The sequence below is a fragment of the Budorcas taxicolor genome, chromosome 11 (assembly GCF_023091745.1).
Source record: "Budorcas taxicolor isolate Tak-1 chromosome 11, Takin1.1, whole genome shotgun sequence".
Lineage (NCBI taxonomy): Eukaryota > Metazoa > Chordata > Mammalia > Artiodactyla > Bovidae > Budorcas > Budorcas taxicolor.
In genome coordinates this window covers 10,097,398-10,117,878 of record NC_068920.1, presented here as the reverse complement: position 1 = coordinate 10,117,878, position 20,481 = coordinate 10,097,398, and the positions used below count along the sequence as shown (strand labels likewise).

General features: G+C 52.3%; 1 protein-coding gene across 2 annotated transcripts; it reads right to left on the bottom strand.

Moving 5' to 3' along the window:
* Positions 1-285: 285 nt before the first annotated feature.
* NQO2 (N-ribosyldihydronicotinamide:quinone reductase 2) lies at positions 286-11,289 on the bottom strand. 2 transcript variants are annotated; one of them, XM_052648626.1, is made up of 7 exons: positions 11,144-11,289; positions 9,940-10,070; positions 7,819-7,983; positions 3,408-3,538; positions 2,686-2,799; positions 1,787-1,888; positions 286-544 (listed from the first exon to the last, which is right to left on the bottom strand). In XM_052648626.1, exons 2-7 carry the CDS (start codon positions 9,944-9,946, stop codon positions 368-370), a joined length of 696 nt encoding a protein of 231 aa, XP_052504586.1. In that variant the 5' UTR covers positions 9,947-10,070; positions 11,144-11,289; the 3' UTR covers positions 286-367. The 2 variants fall into 2 exon arrangements, with proteins under 2 accessions (XP_052504586.1, XP_052504587.1); XM_052648627.1 differs by having other exon boundaries at positions 299-544; positions 1,787-1,857.
* Between the last annotated feature and the right edge of the window lie 9,192 nt (positions 11,290-20,481).

Genomic DNA, 20,481 nt, shown 5'->3' with positions numbered 1-20,481 from the left:
GACACAAGAAGTGTGAACAGAGCGCTGCAACACAGGCTGTGAACAGATGACATTTTCCTAGACTTTCCAGAAAGTCCAGTCGAGCTGCAGAAAAACAAATACCTAACATCCAGTTTCATGCCAAAACTACAGACATGACCTGCGAAGGCTGAATAAAGGGGAATGAAAGGCACGAGAAACGAAAAGCAGGCCTGGGAGAAGGACCTGCCAGAGACCCTGGGACAGCTGGCGGGGGACGGGAGCCGGCCCGCAGGACCCGGAGACACAGTCACACCCTGGCTGTTGTGACATCCTTTATTACACGCGCCTGTGTGGCATTACACGTCTCACACCTCCTGCATGGCCCCTGCAGTGTGGCGTGGCCCCGTCACTGCCCGAAGTACCACGGGGGCGAGCACGGGATGGGCTCCTCCTCCCAGACGGTCTTCAGCCTCTGCGCCCAGGAGGCCACCATTCTCTTTCTTTCTTCTTCGGATGCCATTTCAGGACCAAAACTGATCTGAGGGGCAAGGACTTTAAATCCACAGAAGTGCAGCGTGCCGTGCTACAGTGCAAAGAGGGGAGCGCGGTGAGAAGCCACCCGCTACTCAGTCACCCGGGGAACGCACGCAGCTGGCCTCCAGGGAGCTCAGAGAACCTCCCACCACCGGCGAGCTGAGAATGCAGGCGCTGCCCTGCAGCCTCAGGACCTGGCCGCTCCTGGGGGGCAGAGCGCGCTGGGAGGCTCCGACACAGCTCTCTAATCTCTGCTGCTGAGTCACACACTAAGTTTTACAGTTTTGATTGCTTAGGTAAATTATGGCAATTCATGAAAGTGAAAGTTGCTCAGTCGTGCCAGACTCTGCGACCCCATGGACTATACAGGCCGGAATACTGGAGTGGGTAGCCTATTCCTTCTCCAGGGGATCTTCCCAACCCAGGAATCAAACTAGGGTCTCCTGCATTGCAGGCGGATTCTTTACCAACTGAGCCACCAGGGAGCCCTGAATGAGTTTATTCCAGCTACATGTGCCACCATGGAAGGCTGCTCAAGATACGCATTAGGTGTAAACAACAAGAAATGTGAAGCGGTATTTGTGGTGCACTGTTCATGTAAAAAAAGAAATAAATATGGTAAGCTGAGTCATAAAACGTGCATGTGTAAGAATACAGGGCCCTCCCTGGTCCAGCCAGTCCAGTGGCCGGCACTGCGTGCCCCCGTGCAGGGCGCCTGGGTTCGAGCCCTGTGCAGGCACCTGGGTCCCATGTGCTGCAGCTAAGGGTGAGCACGCCACAGCTGAGGAGTCTGCATGCCCTGGTGGAGACCTGGCTCAGCCAAATAAATACGTGGATAGTTTTTTAAAAAGAATATATATGGGCTGTAAGGAAATACATTAAATCATTGAAAGTGATTGTTTTCAAGGGCATTAAGAGAACTGAATTTCTATTTTTTATAGTCTCTTTGTTCCCATATGTACTTTTGCAAACTGAAACAAAGGTGAAGAATTTTTAAAAGCATGAAGAACTGAAGCTCATGACACATGGAGCCACCTCAGGGCTCCTGTTTACCGAGAGCAGACATGGGCCAACCGGGCTCGGCTTGACCTCTGGCCAAACAGCATCAAAGGTTCTCATAATCACAGTGTTTTCTCCATCAGCCAGCCTTTCCAGGGCTGCCAAGTAAAACATCCAAAAGGCTAAGAGCTTATGATATCCTGTTTCCAGGGGAGTCAGCACGGCCTGGCCTTCAGGCCCCCATCCCACCTGGGAGGAGCTGGGAGAGCTGTGTGTGTGTTGGGGGGCATACCTGGAGGGGCCACAGGAAGTACCGGAAGTCTCCGTTGACCCCAGTCTTGGAGAACATGCTGGCCGTGCCGCCTGTGGTTAAGGACAGGATGGCCAGCTTACCCTGTGGAGGACAGCACGCACGGGATTGGGCGTGGACCCCAGGGAGGGTCATCAATAGTGACTGGAGGGAAACCGAGGCCAGCTCCCCTGCCCCTCCCCTAACGGACAGACACACACTCCCATCTCTGTCCGGCCCAGCGGCAGGTGACAGTGACATCCGACGGGGCGGGGGAGGGACAGCCAGAGGGAGTGGGCCGGATGGACAGCATTGACGGGCCTGATGCTGGGGGAGCGGGCTTCGGAGGCGTGGGTGCAGGGGGTTGGCTGGGAGGGTGCACGACGCCTGCGGCCAGCAGGGCCGGGCTCCCGGGGCTGGTCAGCAAAGGGCGGCGTCTCTTCGCGGCCTGAGACGCCTCTCACGTCTCAGCGCTTTGTTTGTGCACACTTGTTTTCTGAGGCTTTTGGAACTTGACCGTCGTCTGCTCGCACGGGAAGCCCACAGCTACGACATGCTGCCCAGCAGCTGGGTCCACCATCCGCTCAGGTTATCCTGCTTTCAAGGTGGGTCCAGACGCTCAGAGGCGAACAGGTGCGTGGCCAGGCACGAGTCCACGCTGTGGAGCAGGCGTCCCCGGACCTCTGGCCGAGCACGCTGCCGGACGTGGACATCCTGCACCCTTTGCTGGAGGAAAGGGCTGTGACCCCAGGAACCATGCTTTCTCACCCGTGTAAGCCTTGCACACGGATGGTGCTCTGTGGGAGTTTGGTTAACAAAGGCAAACCAGAGAGGACTTGCTGAGATGCCCCTTCCTTCTCTGGTGGACAAGGGTCCCTCATCCTGGGGGTTGGGGGTCGTACCTTGAGGAAGCCGTCATCGTAGGAGCCGGGGAAGTCGAAGGCAAAGCCCTGGCACAGCACCCTGTCCATCCAGCCCTTCAGCACGGCGGGCACGCTGAACCAGTACAGCGGGAACTGCGGGGGAGCAGGAGAGGGCGCTGGGGTGTCCGTCCGCCTGGGGATTCGGGGGTGCCGCCTCCTCCCCGGCCTGGGCAGGCGGGTGCCCCCTGGGGCCGCAGGCGTGGGCAGCTTCTTGCCCTGCTCTGAGGTGTACGGAGTGGCGGTGGCGGCGGGCTGGGCGGGCAGGGCTGACAGCATCCTGGTGGCTGTCGCAGGTGGCTTTGGGTCCCCGTGACGTTGTGACTGTGGGCCCCTGACTGAGCCCGCTCTGGGGCAGCAGAACCGTGACCCCAGCCACGGGGCCAGGGGGAGGGTGTGGGAAGGAGCCTGCTCCTCTCCCCGTCTGGGGTGAGACGCGGCGTCTGGGAGTCGGGCCTGGAGGTTCCGAGGAGCTGAGCCCGACTCCACACAGCACCAGGGAGGTCTCCCTGGAGCCACTGTGGCCCCCACAGAGGCCCCAAGACCGCGTGCAATGCCAGTGTCAGGGAAAAGGGACGGGCACAGGCAGCGATCCGTCCCCAGAGCGGGAAGGGAGCCCGCGCTGGGGGCCACACACCACGGCCAGCAGCGTCTCGGGAGAGGGTCTGCGCACAGCCAGCACCGCAACGAGAGGCAAAACCAACCTGGAATATCACCAGGTCGGCCTCCTGAAGCTTCTTCTGCTCCTCAATGATGTCGCTGCTCAGAGACCGCTTCTCGTAAGCCTTGTGGGTCTCCACGCCGTAGTTGAAGAAGCCAGGGTTGGAGAGGGTGCCTGGGGGAGCAGGACAAAGGCTCTCGCTCAGGGGGACGTCCATGGCTCACTAGCCCTGCAGCGACACTGCTGCCTGGACGCCCCCCAGCAAGGCCACTGAGACCTGACCTGGGCACGGGCCCTGGGGTCAGACTGTGGACACAGAGGAACAGCTAGGGTCCTCAGCTTCGAGGAGCCAGAGTCCAGGAGGGACAAATAACCACACGGTTAACATGGAGCATGACAGGGCAGCGAGCTCAGGGCAGCCCCGTGGCACACAAACCCCACAGCCCCGACGTGGCGGCCTCGCCCACGTGGGCAGCAGGCAAGCAAAGCGCCCCGGGGATTTGACGACGGAGCAAGAGTTCCACAGGCGGTCTAGAGGACTGGAGGGGAGGGGGCTCCAGTGGGTGAGGCAGAGGGGACCGCTGCGCTGGCCAGAGGAGGGCCTCGGGGAGCTGCCGAGGGTCAGGGCAGGAGGCCGGGGGCCGCACGTGGCCCGGCTGCAGCTCGGCCACAGGGGCTCAGCTCTGCGTGCACATGGGTTGCGGTGGGGGCACATGGTTTATGCAGGAAACAGCCGTTTTCTCGATTTGGCTCTGAAAAAGCTGTGGCCTCAGCAATTATGGAGCAGCCCTGGTTGAGGGGGTGGGCTCAGGCAGCAGCAGGGCTGGGCCCCCTAAATGGAAAGACGAGGCCTCGGTGGGTCTTGGTGCCCAGTGTTAACAGCGGTCACCAGTGGTTGAGGGTCTCCTTGTACCTCGCTGGGCTCTAACCTCATCATAACAGGCTGTTTCTATCTTTCATAACAACACGAGGGGCCAGGTAATTCCCAAGCGACCAGAGAGGAGTGGGGGGCTCATGGTGGCCCCCCAGCACACAGACCTGCAGGGTGGCCCAAGTAGAGCCGGCCCCACCCTTGGGCGCCACGGCCGAGAGCATCCCGGGGCCCAGACTCCCCGGCACTTGCCTTCTCAGAAGCTCGGCGAGGCTGTGTGCTGAGCAGAGAGCCCAAGGGGGAGAGCCTGTGTCTCAGGCAGGCTGCCGCCCCCAGGTGTGGCGCCCACGGCGGACTCTGCTCCCGAGAGTGGCGAACAGATAGTGTGTGTGCGTGGGCCACATGTACTCCAGGTGAAATTTAAAAGCACAGAGCAAAGCAAAGGTCTGCAAATATCAGGGAAACGGGATTATTTTTATCTGTGTGGGTGTGGATGCACTTTTTTAGTAAGACAAGAAATCCAGAGTCATGCAGACATACCGACTCAGAGACTGAAACAGAAGATGGAGACAGAGCTGAGTCAACATGGGAACTGGTAAGTTATAACATGCGCCACGACGCAACAGTCGCTAACAAGATTCCTGAAAGCTCCAGAGAACAGAGCGCATCCCCATTCGTCCCTGTATCTACAGGGCTCCTGAGCTCTACAGGAATGTGTGCTTTGTTAACATCTGGAGGAAGACCTACCATGAGCCACACCAAAGAGTTCTGCCTGCTTGACCCTGGGGCCGCAGGCCAAGGAGGGTGTGTGAAGGGGCTCTTAAGAGTTCACCCTCTGCCCACTGTTCACCACACCTGAAATGCTGTTTCCGCAGAGCCCGTGTCTCACCAGATTCCCTGAACGCCAGTGGCCCCATCACACAGTACTCCCTGCCTCCCCAGACCCCGCTCTGTTGCTTTTCAGTGAGAAGAGCTGTTTGGTTTATTAAAAGAGAAAGACAAGGAGAGGCAAGGATACAACCATTACCACCAGTACTAAATGCTAAATCTGGGGTCTTGTTAACACAATTGCAAACAGGAGGGACCTAAAGGTATTTAATTTACTGGGAATTACTGGAAAGGCACAGGTGAAATTATTAGTTGCAGATGGTTTGACTGTGTATCAGGAAAGACCCAGAGAATTGGCTTAAAACTACAAACAGAAAGTCGTAGTGGCCGCATGTACGCGTGCACACAGACATGCACAGATCAGTCCTCTTCACGCAGAGAACAAAACCCAGTAAGATTTACGCAAGATCTGCATGAAGGAAACTCGTAAATACACCTGGAGGATCGTAAAAGAACGTGAACACATGAGGAACCACGCCTGTTGCTGGAACAGCAGGGAGTGGCACTGAGAGTTCCGCTGTAAACAATCCGTTACCTTCAGAATCTTGCCAACTAAAGGCTGGAGCTTGCCATCTGCTCTACAGGGATTAAGTCACAAGCTGCTGTAGCCACTGATCTGCAGCACCCCCTGGAAGGAGTTCAGGGTGGAGATCAGGAATGAGGCACTCTATGCTCCAGGAAAAGCTAGAAACCATGCCTTCAGATAGGTATTTTCCGAAGATTTTATGAGCCCAATTCTTGCAAGTCCTCATATCTCTAAAGCACTAAAGTCACTAATGGTGACACCTGCTCCTCACGACTAGCAGCAGCCTTCTGCCAAAATGTGTGCCTGATGACTACATGCCCCCTCTCACCTGAATCCCACACATCCTGACCTTCCCTCCAGCTCTCTGGAGCAGTTCCAGAGATAGCTGAGAGGCTGTCTCCCAGGCCACAGTCCTCACTTTATCCCGAACAAAACTTAATCACAACTGTCTTTCCTGGTGGTTCAGCCAATAAAGAATCTGCCCACAGTGCGGGAGGCCTGGATTTGATCCCTGGGTTGGGAGCACCCCCTGGAGGAGGGCATGGCAACCCACTCCAGTCTTCTTGCCTGGCGAAGGCCATGGACAGAGGAGCCTGGTGGGCTACAGTCCCTGGGGTCACAGAGAGTTGGACACGACTGAGCGACTCAGCACAGCACAGCTGGCGTGCTGTGCTTTTTATTTTTTCAGTCCACAATCTGGGAAGCTAATTCAAAAAATCTTTATGGGAAAGTCAAAGTAGCTGTAAAAACAGTAAAGCAAATGAAGGTGCCCTGACTCTCGGAGATGGTACACGACGCGCCGAAATAACGAGAGCCATGCGGTCCTGAGTCAGGGCCAGGAAGACAACACCGGAAGACAAAGTGCCAGAGACGCTGAGACGCGTGGGATTCAGGGCTCGACCAAGGCGGCTTTCTAAGGCAGATAGCTAGATAATGTAATAAGTGGGGAGGAGAGCTGAGTGCGCACTTGGGAAAACCTGGATCCACACCTCACATCACACACTGAAATAAACTCTGAGTAGAGAACGTGTTTACTTTTAAAAAAGGGAACCTGCCAAACACTATAGCACCTTCAAAAAATAAGCATAGAGTTTGTATGGCACAAAACGCAAGGTCTAAATTAGCAACTAAGCAAAAGTAAACAGAAGCCAGCACAGCAAAGCCGAAACTACAAATAAATTGGGTAAAAATGCGTTTACAATTCATGCTTCAAACTCTACACCAGAGGCCGTTTCCCACCTGTCGACTGGCAGTTATCAAAAACTCCGTGAAACAAGGAAAGGAGCACTTGCGAACACTGTGGGTTGGAGAGAGAACTGGTGCAGCACTCAAGGAAAGCAGTTCGATATTGTCTGTGAAAATTCAAAACACACGTTCCCTCTGCCCAGCAACTCCATTCTAGACACACTCGCACGCGTGGGAGAGCACGCGGCCACCACTTTTGCTGCGGTCCTGTCATCACAGCAAAAGTGAGAAGCAGCCGGAACTGCGCAAGCGGGCACTGCTGAAGCCGCGGTACCTGCAGACAACGGCAGGAGGAGGGACAGCACCACGCAAAGCGACATACAGGAACGCGTGCTCCCACTTTTAAAAAGCGGAGAGAAAAGCCGCTATTCTGTTAACTGCTTTAGGTGCCCCCAGAGACGGCACAAACTCGCCCCAGAAAGACGCAGAGGCGGTGGGAGACCCCGGTTCCTGTGGGAGCCGGGAAGCTGGCTGGCTGGGGCTGCGGGAAAAGCCGTGCGCCGCAGACCTTTTCGACATGAGAATTGTACGTCACCTCCAATGATGAGTTTTGTTTACAAACTTGTTTTTAACTAAAAAAAAAAAAATTCCAAGAAGGCAAAAAATACTCCTAACAATCTGATTTAAAAATGGGCAGAGGATTTGAACAGATATCTTTCTGAGGAAAACACAGATGGCCAACAGGCATGTGAAAAGACGGTCAACATCACTGCTTATCAGGGGCACGAAGCAAAACCATGGCGAGGCACCACCTCTTGCCGGTCAGGATGGTTGTCAGCAAGACAAGACACCCAGTGCTGCCGAGGACGTGGAAGAAAGCGGACCCTCGTGCGGCCAGTGTACAGTGAAGCCACCGTGCGGAACAGTGTGGAGAGTCCCCAAGAAAGTTTTTTAAAAAAACAACCCAGAGCATTTATGACTCACCAGTGATATCCTTCCCTGTGGCCCTGGGCTCAAAGTCCATGGCATAGAGGTCAGAGACGGTGACGGTGCAGCCCTGCTGGCTCAGCTCAGCCACCGCCACGTCCTTCAGGGACCCGTTCAAAGACCTGGGCTCTTGGTGTGCGTAGACGATGAGCACTTTCTTACCTAAATCCAGACAAGAAACCATTTCTCTTGAAGAATAATTCCTCTGTCAAAGCTCCACAAGGACCAAGCTGACAGGAGGACACACACAATGGCTGAAGCTAAGTGAGAAAGACCAACGCTTTTTGTGGGAGACGGCGGTAAACCAAGGAGCATTTTCAGAACCTGGCTGTATCAGTTCACCACTGCTTGAGTTTACCAACACAGGAGTCAAGTTACAATTCCCCAAGAATAACACGACTGCATTCTTTTAAAGCCCAATCTCTTCTGGTTATCCACTACGGGATGTTTCAGCCATGTGGCCTAAGCTCAGAATAAGAAACTCCTGTGACTCATCTTTCGTGCTAACCCCTTGTTGGCAGGTCAGTCGCTGACACACAGCTCTGCTTCCTTCCTCTCCACTGAAAACTGACACATAAGATATATTAAAAAAAAAAAAAATCAGATCCTGAGTCCCAGGGGGAGGCAGGGCCTGCATGAAGCCCAGCTTCAGTGGAAAGCCTAGCAACAGAGGCTCCATCCACTGCCTGGCGGTTGTCATTCATACCAACAGTCTCTGAAGCTGCACGGAGAAGGCAATGGTACCCCACTCCAGTACTCTTGCCTGGAAAATCCCATGGACAGAAGAGCCTAGGAGGCTGCAGCCCACGGGGTCACAAAGAGTCAGACACGACTGAGCGACTTCACTTTCACGCAGTGGGGAAGGAAATGGCAGCCCACTCCAGTGTTCTTGCCTGGAGAATCCCAGGGACGGCGGAGCCTGGGGGGCTGCCGTCTATGGGGTCGCACAGGGTCGGACACGACTGAGGCGACTCAGCAGCAGCAGCAGCTGGAGCTGCACTGTCCTCCTTCAGGACATTCTCCAAGGTCGCGTGCCAGTTCCTTCCAGAAGGCAGCTGTAGGGATGTGTTTAAATTTTCTGTGGGAACCTCTTAAGACTAAAATATTTAAACTCTTAATCCATATTATTCTGTTTAGGCCCTTAAGGAGAAAATATAAATGTCAGTTTGAAGCAAAGAGCTTTGGGGCACTCAGCAGAGTGTAAAGGTTGAAATGCACGAGTGAAATTAATGATTAACAGTTTTAATGTCTCAGACTCATTTGTTATAAAGGAACTTGGGGGCTTAACAGGAAACAGGATACAAATGAAACATCCACAGTGATGGTTCTCAACCAGGGAGTGTTACCTCCCAGGGAGTGTTTCACAACATCTGGAGACATGTCTTGGTTGTGGCATCTGGAGGGAGGTGCTGCTGGGACGTGGAAGACAGCTGCTGCGGAACACAGCTCGGGTCAGGACCCCCCGGCAGAGCACTCTCTGGCCCCAGATGTCAGCAGTGCCACAGTTCCCTGGTGGCTCAGATGGTAAAGCGTCTGACTACAATTCAGGAGACGTGGGTTCGATCCCTGGGTCAGGAAGTTCCCTGGAGAAGGAAAAGGCAACCCACTCCAGTACTCTTGCCTAGAAAATCCCATGGACGGAGGAGCCTGGTGTCCATGGGATTGCAAAGAGTCGGACACGACTGAACAACTTCACTTTCAACGTACAACATATGTGTAAAATAACGTGAATTTTTATGTAATGAAATGCAAGGATTTTCATGCTACGGTGCTGAACAAAAAGATGTCACAATGGGATGCATGCGTCATGCGGCATTTCTAACCACGGTCACTCCCGGGGCTCAGTCACTCAATATCTATTGATTGAGCAGTTATTATGTCCCAGGGGGTCATCCCAGAGGCTGGAGGCAAAGCAAAGACAAGATAAGCATTCTATTTTGGTGGGGCTGAAATGAACAATAAAACAAGAAAATACAAAACAAGATAATTCCAGGTAGCAGTCCACATTATAAACAACTTTTATACACGAGTGTTGTCTGGAGTTTTAATAACAAAGTATTCAATTTCTAATAAATTTTTCATTTAACAAAGTTTAACTCCCCCATAGCTAACAGTCACCTGCCATGTCCCAGGAAGATGGGTATTCTTCTCTCTGAATCCTGCCGAGAGGAAGGTGTGCTGTTTTGTTAGTCCTGGGTGCAGGGGGCCCTGAGCTCTCAGGCACGGTCACTCTCAGTGATGCCAGTGACCTAGAAGAGGAAACAAATGTTGAGGGAGGTGGGGAGACACGGTGGGCAGCTCGACGTGCAGCCGTGGGCAGGCTGAGGCAGGGGAACAGCAAGCGTGAGGCAGCGCTGGGACTGGCCTGGGGAGCTCAGAGAGCCTACACGGTGGACATGCGGTTACACCAGAGCTGGGTGGTGGGAGATTCTGTCCAAGGGCTGGGCGGGTCAGAAGTGCACGAGTGAAGACTTTATCCTGAGCCTGGCAGAAGCCCCCGGAGCATGTCCGGAGAGTGATGGGCTGCAGACTCAGGGAGCACCTTCTCCTGAGGTCCCGGGGGTCAGGGACCAAAGACAGTCTAGTTTAGGAAGAAAAGCTTTCTTTTCAGTGCTGACAGCAGGGGAGGCATCCCCTTATCGCTCTGCCTGGTCCAGTGTACCTAGTTACATCACCTACCAGGCCGCTGGAGGCCTCGGAGTTCTGACTCCTCGTGGGGTCCAATTCTCCTAGTTGTACAGAATGAGAAACTGAGGCCCAAGAAGCAGGCCACTTGTCCAGCACTTCCCTACTGACCTTGCGCCACAGCAGGGAGAGCTGTCTCCTTCTGTGAAGAGGGCGCCCTTATCAGGCCGACAGGGAAACAGAAGCGTTCCGCTGTTAAACTACATACATCACCCCACACCAAACGGGCTCACACCCTTTATGCACTCTATTTCGTTCCAGCCTCCTCGACCGCTCCTCTCCCTGGCTCCCTCCATCCCCCCTGGAACCATAAAGAACGGCGCAGGAAGCACACACCACATACATGTCCCACTTCTTGGATTTTCTGGCTGAGATTCTCAGGGAACTAAGGTTGGAGAAGCTGAGTTTCGGGTCCTGGCACCCGGGGCAAAGGCCGAGCCGGAACCCCGAGAGCCCAGGCGTGGGGTCAGCGCGGGCCGAGTCCAGGGCCGAGGGCAGCGGCTGGGGGCAGCGAGGGGCCTGCGCACACCTGCGCCCCAGGCCTCGCAAGTGCAGGGGGAAGCTCGGGCACGCGCGGGTGGAAGCCCGCGGAGACCCTGGCCCCGGGAAGCGGCCCCCGGAGAGCGCGGACACTCACCTCGGCCAAAACGCCCGAGGACGACCGGCAGGACGAGACTTCCCTCTGGGAGAACGTCCAGCGCCCACGCCACGATCCGGCCGCGCGGACTACGCACTCACAGGCGTCGCGAGCGGACAACGCGGACGCGCTCCGCAGGCCCCGCCCATGCCCCGCCCACGAGCGCCGAGGCCACGCCCCTCCCCGCCTCTGTCCGGAGCGCAGCCCCGCCCCCGACCTGTCTGGCCCTCTCCTCGCGCTCGGCGTCCCGCCCCGGCATAAGCCCCGCCCACACGCCCTTCGCCCCGCCCCTGCCCTGTCCTCGCCCCTGGCAGCAGGACCGGGGGGCTCCGCCCCGAGGCAGCGGAAGGGATGGCCGTTCTGGGAAGGGGGTGCGCCGTGTCCGCCCCTCCCGCCGCCTCCGCCCCTAGGCCCACTCAGGGTCAGAACACTCAGCCGTAAAAAGGGTGAACGATCGGGGCCTCAGCAGCTGGGGCAAATTTGCAGAGAAATACGCTGCAGGAAAATCGCCAATCCCTGAGGGTCCCCCCTGAACGATCACGTTTATGTATCATTCTCGAGATGAGATTCTAGAAACGGAGAGCAGGTTGGTGGTTGCCGGGTTTCTGGTGGGCAGGTGTGATTGTAAGGGGCCTTGTGCTGATGGGAATGCGCCGTGTGTGACCCTTTAGGCGGTGGCGCTGTTCTGTGGTCTGGCCTGACGTTCTTATTGGGGAGGCTGGGGGTAAAGGGCGCACAGGCAGGTTCAAGGCCAAGGAGATCCCCGGAAAGCAGAGAGACACCGAACTGGAGCCTGCAGACGTGTGCGGGAGGGCTGCTAGTGGGCACTTTGGGCCAATTGTCTCTTTTCTCTCTTTCTAGCACTTTCTGGCCTGCACCACCTCATTTATAGACCCCCTCCCAAACTCTGCCTTGATTTCTGGTGTCCCGGGATGGCCCTTGGGGCTCTCCTGGTGGCTCAGACGGTAAAGAGCCTGCTTGCAATGCAGGAGACCCAGGTCTGATCCCTGCGTCGGGAAGATGCTCTGGAGATGATCATGGCAACTCACTCCAGTACGCTTACCTGGAGAATTCCATGGACAGAGGGTCCATGGGGTTGCAAAGAGCTGGACACCACTGGGTGACTAACTCTTTCACCTTCAGGACGGGCTGAGAGAGCGAAGGCTGGTTCCCCTTCGAGCATAACATTCCTGATGCAAACAGCTGCAGCGTCTGCAGCGTCTGGGTGGTCTGTCCGAGGCTGCTGTCTTTCTTGGGTTCATAGTGAGGACGTGGTCTCTCTATGCGTGGCATGCCCTCATGCCAGCAGCAAACAGGCCACCTTATCTTGTGAGCCTGGGAGGTGCTGGGGGCCGTTTTCATTTCATTTTATTTTTTTTTCGTTTTCATTTTAGAATGACCTTTACCTGAGGGAAAAGCTGTGGAGGCATTTCCAAATGTACCAGAATGTCCTCAAAGATGAGATCTGACTTAGTTTTCTTCCCTCTTTCTTGTCAGACTGAGATGATGTCCCCAAATCCTCTTTGAGTCACATGAGATAATTGCAACTAAGAAAGGCGGATGCAGGGACTCCGGGGTAACCTTCCAAGGGGGGGGGGGGTGACTGACCCTGTTGTCCCTTGGGAGGGGGTTGTTCACGTCTTTGGTGCCATGAGGCTGTGGTTGTTTATGCAAAGTCGTGTTCAACTCTTGCGACCTCATAGACTGTATAACCTGCCAGCCTTCTCTGGGATTTCCCAGGCAAGAATACTGGATTGGTTTGCCATTTCCTCCTCCAGGGGATCTTCCCAACCCATGGATGGAACCTGCATCTCCCACTTGACAGGCAGATTCTTTACCACTGAGCCACCAGGGTGCTGTGAGGACCAATAAGGAAAACAGCCGGGCCTCCTGGTGACTGTGGAGCCGCAGGCAACCAGCCTGGGAGCCGTCCAGACCCTGGTGTGGAGTGGAAGTGCTGGGCCGGAAGGGAGATCAAGGTGCGACCCCGCCTCTGAAAACTCGCAGGTCGGGGGAGCTTCTGGGTCCAGCGGCGCTTTGATCCTAGTCCGCGAAGAGGCAGCACCATCTGGCGGCCGCGCGCGGGAATCGCAGGTGCGGAGGGGACGTCGCCCTCTGGACAAGGTCAGCTGGCCGGCGCTCGCCTGGGTCTTCAGGATGGTGAAAGCGCCAGCGGTGGATTGGATAGGGGCCCGTCTGGCGAAGAGAAATATGATTCCCTGCTAATCTGGCGTTTACTGCAAACAGGACATTGCTACTGTGAGCCTAAGGAGGAGGCGGTGCTATTAAAACGAGATATGCAGATATAGCATCGACAGCAAGCATGACCTCTAAGGGTCGTGAATGGAGTGTTCACTTCACCCCTTGCAGAAGAGAAATAGGCTTAGGCTTCCGGCGGGTGTGTGTGTGTGGGGGGGGGGGGGGTGGCGGGGTTAGGCAGTTAAGCCAGCTGCATACTTCTTTGCCTCAATTCAGTTCAGTTCAGTTCATTTCAGTCGCTCAGTCGTGTCCGACTCTTTGCGACCCCATGAATCGCAGCACGCCAGGCCTCCCTGTCCATCACCAACTCCCGGAGTTCACTCAGACTCACGTCCATCGAGTCGGTGATGCCATCCAGCCATCTCATCCTGGGTCGTCCCCTTCCCCTCCTGCCCCCAATCCCTCCCAGCATCAGAGTCTTTTCCAATGAGTCAACTCTTCACATGAGGTGGCCAAAGTACTGGAGTTTCAGCTTTAGCATCATTCCTTCCAAAGAAATCCCAGGGCTGATCTCCTTCAAAATGGACTGGTTGGATCTCCTTGCAGTCCCAGGGACTCTCAAGAGTCAGCTGCCCCTTATTTTGTGTTTCAGATGAAAATTAATATCGAGGGTTACCTCAAGACTAATCGAAGTAGCTTGAGCATTTTCCTAGAGAAGTAGTTCCTTTTGGTTTTATTTAATGGCTTTTCTTTCCTCTACGAACATCATCCACCTTCTTTTGGGAAACAAACTTCCTGAGAACTCAGGTTGTGTTTGTAAATATATTTATCCACCTCTCTGCCTGGCCGCACTGGGTCTCGGCTGGGCGTATGGGATCTAATTCTCTCACCAGGGATCAAACCCCGGGTCCCTGCATTGGGAATGTGGAATCCTATCTTCTAATCACCAGGGAAGTCCCTCTAGTTAATCTTTTTTTTTTTTTTTTATGGTGGTAAAATCTCTGTAACAAAAGATCTGTCGTTTCAACCATTGTAAGTACACAACGGCATTAATTATATTCAGTGGCATTAATTACATTCAGAATGCTATGCAATGTCACTATTTTTACTTCTGAAAATTTCTCATCACCCCAAACAGAAACTCACTAATCCTTAAGCAGTAACTCCAAACTCCCCACTCCACCCAGGCTCTGTACCGATAATCTTTCTGCTTTTCATGAACTTGCCTGTTCTAGATGTTTCATACAATTGGGATCATGCAACAGGTGGCCTTTTGCTCTGGGTTTCTTCACTGAGCACAATGTTTTCAAGGCTCATCCGTATCATAACATGCATCAGAACTTCACTCCTTTTTGCTGCTGAATAATATTCTACTTTATGCACATACCACATTTTATCCTTTCATATGTTGTTTTAACCTTTCATAGGTTGATGGACACTTGGGTCATTTGGCTGTTGTGAATAATGCTGAAATAATTATTGGGGCACAAGTGTCTGAGCCCCTTTTAAAAAATCTTCTGGGTGTATACCAAGGAGTGAAATTGCAGCATCGTGTAGTAACTGTTTTGCTTTGTAAGGAACTGCCAAACTGGTTTCCACTGTGGTTCCACTGTTTTGGAGTAGGATATGGCAATCCCCTCCAGTTTCTTGCCTGGAGAATTCCACAGGCTGGCTACAGTCCATGAAGTTGCAAAGAGTCAGACACGGCTGAGAGACTACCACGCCACGTCCGCTGCTTTACATTCCGACTGATTTCTCTACGTTTCTCATCAACGTTTGTTATGTTGCTTTTTTTGTATTATTGTTTTAGCTGTCCTGATGTTTTTCCTAATGTCTCATTGTGGTTTTGTTCTGCATTTCCCTGGTGACTAATGATGTTCAGAATCTTTTTTTGTGCTCACTGGCCATTTGTTTACCTTTGATGAAATAGCTATACAAATCCTTTGTCCATTATGTAATTGGGTTGTTTGTCTATTTGTGGTTGAATAATAGGAGTTCTGTATGTATTCTGGATGTTATCAGATTTATAATTTGCAAGCATTTTCTCCCATTCTGTAGGTTGTCTTTCACTTTTGGGGGGAGGGTCCTATTTCTCTAAAAGCAATTAACCAGAGTTTTCCTTAGTTCCCTCCTATAGTTACTTCTTGCTTGCTGCTGCGTTCCGGAGGAAAAGAGTTGGAAGATGGTTTGGAGGCATTGTCTTTGCTCAGGGGAACAGGCTGGTTGTCTGAGTCTTTTCAGGTTTCTTTGGACATTTCAGGACGAGCAGATGTCTCATGTTTTCAGGGTGTCCCTTGTCTCCCTTTGAAGATCATCCAACCCCGGAAATCTCAAGAAGCAACACAGCGGCTTTTCTCAAATGTAACTAGAAGACATCAACCTGGCCAGTTTCATTAGGAAATTAGCTATTATGATGATTCCCATACAAAAGCCCTGGTTTCTAAGAACTTTCATTTCCTGTGGTATTTTGGGAAGACCTGCTGCTTGTCAAGAGTGATCGAGCTAGATTCCTCAAATGCTGTGGCTGGAATTCTAATGGCAACATGTCGTGAACTGGCTATTTCATTAATAAATCGTAAGTGGATAATGTGCCAACAAAATGGTAATCTGGAGACCAGATTCAAGTAAAAAACTCCATGACTAAATAGGTTTTTGATGTTAAGTGGCCAGTCATGCCATGAATAATTGACTCATGAAAAACGAGAATGCAGGCATCTCATATTTTAACTTATTTTAAATCATTGACTCAATGGACATGAGTTTGAGCAAACTCCAGGGAAGTCTGGCATGCTGCAGTCCATGGGGTCGCAAAGAGTGCGATGTGACTGAGCGACTGAACAGCAATTCAGCAGTCAAATACTGGCAAATTCAACATGCTTTCTGAAATTACTTTTGCATGCACTTGGACCCAAGCAAACCTATAACTCCCTGTTTATACCCCAAACCAATCACAGTGTTTTGGCAACTGTGGGAATACAGATATTAGGCTCTCACGGCACACAGTGACCTATGGTGGGTGAAAGTTTGATTAAAAATTAGAAGTAAAGGGTACTTTCAAGACTGTACTACTGGAATTGCAAATATATTTTAGCAAAATTCTGTTCTATGACTTATCTTCCTACTTCATGATAGGCGTTGGATGAGAGGATGTGAACTGAGTAAGTCTCTCTGCTATTCAAGGACAAGCTAGAATGGCACTTGATATTTCTGGGTAATTACCAGAAATAAGAATAGTGTGGGTTTGTGCCATCAGCACTAACCCAGCGCTTACTGAGTGCCCGCATCGTGCTACGTTCCTTATGTGGATGAGCTGACTTAGTCCCAACAGCAGCACCATAATGCAGTTTCCATTGTTATTTCCATTTCACAGATGAGAAAACTGACGTCCAAAGAGTCTAGTAAAGATGCAAAGCACCCTGGCTCCAGAGCCCACCTTAAACTATGATACTGAATTAAAGATAAGTGTCCCCAGTGATAGGGCTGAAAGGGGGTGCAGGGACGTAGGAGGTTGTTCATTTCTCATAAGGTTAAGAAAAAGAACATAAGCCGAAACATAAGCAACAGTAGAGTCTGTTTCTGAAGGAGCTGAGAATCGAAGGTGTGCTGAGATGTGCGGTTCTCTGACTGCTCGGCGCTGCACACAGCAGTGGACAACAGCGAGAACCGCAGGAAGAAGTCCGCCCCCTCGTAGGGGCGGGAGCAGCCTCTGGCGCACGTGTACGCGGCTCAGAGCAGTGAGTACGCAGCACTCCTGAGCCTGTGTGCAAATGCAGCACTCCTGAGCCTGTGTGCATCGTGGGTGGCCCTTAATCCAAGGTTGGTTTCCGGTGTCTCTTTCTTGATAATGTCCTTAGACACATACAGTTTTTCAATTTTGATGAAATCCAATTCATCTATTTTTTTTGTTTTTATCTTGAACTTTTGGTGTCATATCTAAGAGCCCATTGCCAAGTCCAAAGATCCTGGACATTTACTCCTGTGTTTTCTTCTAACAGTTTTATAGTTTAGTTCTTATATTTAGGTTTTTGATCAATTTTGAGTTATTTTTGTAAGGGGAGAACTTCATCCTTGAGTATGGAAATCCAGTTGTCCAGAATCACCTACGGGAGAGAACATCTGTCCCCCGTTGGATGAAATCAGTTGACCATCGATGTTTTAAATGAGGTTTCTTTTATCTGTTTTCACAAAATGATCGTGTGTGGTTTTTTTCCTCTTCATACTATTCATGTGATGTGCGACAGGGATAGACTCTCTTATGTTGAGTCACCATTGTATCCTTGAACTAAGGCCCTCTTGGTCATGATGTGTAATCCTTTTGATATCTTGTTGGATGCAATTTGCCAGTTATCTTGCTGAGGCTTTTGCATCAATATTCATACGGAATATTGTTCTGTAATGATATTTTCCCATGGTGTCTGTGTCTTGCTTTGGTGTTGGCCTATGAGTTCACAAGTCCCCCGGCCCCCCTCCCCACCCCCGCCCAGTTTCCTGTAAGAATTTGAGAAGGGTTAGTGTGAGAATTTGCCAGGGGGCTACCTGGTCCTGGAATCTGCTGGGAGGTTTTCCTTTTCCTTTTTAAAAAAACTTAACATTAAAGTGAGATATTTGGTTTGTGGGGAGTCAGTAAGGGAACTTGAGGAGTTAAGAATTATGTATAATTTAATTCAGGCCCATACGATCTCATGACGATGTAACAGTTTCTTAATTCATTTCCTGCAATAGACTTTCCCATATTCTGGTCATTCCAAATATTATGGTAATTATGTTTCCTAAATCATTGCTTTTCCTTGTCACACAATACTCAAAAAGTGCGAATGTCTTCCTGTTGCTTGTAGAATTATTCATAATTTTTAAAAATTCACGAATTTTAAACTGATAATTTAAATTAATAATTTTAAAAGTGTAAATAATTGTAGAATTATTAATAATTTCAAAAAATTTTAGCATTCTACTCAATCTTCCTTTTCACTCTTTCTCACCTAAGCTCTAAATCAGCTGCTTCTCCTGCACTTATGGGAATTGTGTTCCAGGGAGACTGGTTCATTCATTCTCATTTCCATAACTGCTTCCTTCTGGCTAAACCTGAAATAAGTGTTTAAGAGCAAAGCCCTAGCGATGATAAGCCATGATCTTGAGCAGTCATCCCAAAGATACATATGTGTGCATTTTCAATTCATGTTGGGCTTTTAAATGAAGAGGCTTTAAGTGGAGACTCGCATGCTGATGTCGCACGTTCTGCCTCAATGCAGATGTACATGGCCCGTGTTTTTCCCAGGCCTTAGGAGCAGAAGCTAATGATCAGGCTCTGCCAACGCCTTTTGTTCCAGGGAGAAGTGAAACAAATTTAGTGTAGTGTCTCCGCCGTTTATCTCTGAAAGTCCCGCCGGAGCCTCCTTCCCCTCCCTCCTTCCAGCAACCCTGGGGCCTGACCAGGTCGTCCTCATCAGCTCTTCCTTCCAGGCCCCAGCCCCAGGCACGGCCCTGCCCACCGCCTGCCGCCTTTCCTCTGGAGCACCGCTGCACGGACACCCCGCGCCAGGGAGCAAACCTCCGCCTCCCACCCCTGCGCTGCTGCAGAGCCATCTTCCCGGTGCACGGCTCTGCTGTGTGACCCTGGCGCTCGGAATCCTCCAGGGACTCCCGCAGCCCGTCAGATAACACCCACACGTGTAGGCCTGACAGACGAGGCCCTTCGTAGGCGTCCGGCCCGAACGGGCTCGTGTCTGTGGTCCAGCAGCAGTAACTTGTGTGTCTCCCCGGCCATGCGCACGTTTTCGTTTTCCCATCGCTGGTTTGGAGGCCCCTCCTCCCGCGGTCCTCTGGGCTCATCCTCCTCTTCTCATCTCCGCCGAGGGCAGTGGGTTCGGGACCCCCTCTCCGAGTCTCCAGCCAGGCTTCTTGCTGTGTCTACTCACGCTGCCCCTCAAACTCAGCGTCACCACAGCACTGTGGTTTAGTTGCTAAGCCACACCACGTCAAATGCCATTTATTTGCATGTCTGTGCGGGAAGAAACCTCAGTTCTGTCTTTCCCCAAATGGGGAAGAGCCCAGTTCCTCCCTCCCGGGGTCTCTCTTCCTTATTCCTCACACAAAGCATTTCCCTGCTGACTCTTCTGGTGATGAAATGTGTGGGAGGCTTTCCCATACCAGTCAGTTCTCACGACACCAGCTAGGTGTCCTACAGTTTAAGTTGATTCCGACGCTTTGTACCTGGAGACAGGGTCAGATCCCAGAGGCTAAGGGCTCAGCCCCGCAAGGCCTCTCGCTTGTCCCCCAAGTACCAGTCTGTCGCAAGTGACCCAGAGCTCCTGTCTGATATGACGACAAATCAGAGGTTCCCAGGACCCCCTCCTCAGGTTTGATTAACTTGCTAGAATGGCTCCTAGAACTCAGTGAAAGGCTTACTCATCTTTACCTGTTTACTAAAGGATGTGATAAAGGACACTAATAAAGAGCCGCGCAGCATGAGGTCTGGGTGGGTCCTGAGAGTCTCTGTCCCCATGGACTCAGGGTGCGTCCCCTCCCCGGGTGGATGTGTTCATCCACCTGGAAGCTCTCCAGGCCCCACACTATTCGGATTTTATGTACAGAGGCTTGATCAATTATTAACTCCATTTCCAGACCTTCTCCCTTCTCGAGAGAATGTAGGGGTGAGGCTGAAGTTTCCAAGCTTCTCATCATGGCTTGGCCTTTCTGGGGGGCAGCCCTCATGCAGGAGCTCCACGCAGAGTCAGCCCATGCGAACCGAAGACACCCCATCACCCAGGAAATGACACAGGGTCCAGGAGCTCTGTGTCAGCAGCTGGGGTCAGAGACCAAATTCTAGAACCAAAGACTCCCAGTGTTCTTATCACTTAGAAAATCAGCAGAGTTTCAGGGACTCTGTGCCAGGGGCCAGTGGCAGACACGAGTCACATTTTTTTCTACTCTCTCACAATATCTATCTGGTATCCCGAGGCCGAGACTCTGTTTCCTACCATGACGTCCCCAGACCCCAGTGCAGCTTCTGGCCTACAGCCGGTGCTCAATAGCAGGCTGTGGAAGGGGGCCTTCCCTGGGGGTCCAGTGGTGAAGAATCTGCCTTCCAAATGCAGAGAATGCAGGTTCAATCCCCAGTTGGGGACCTAAGATCCCACCCA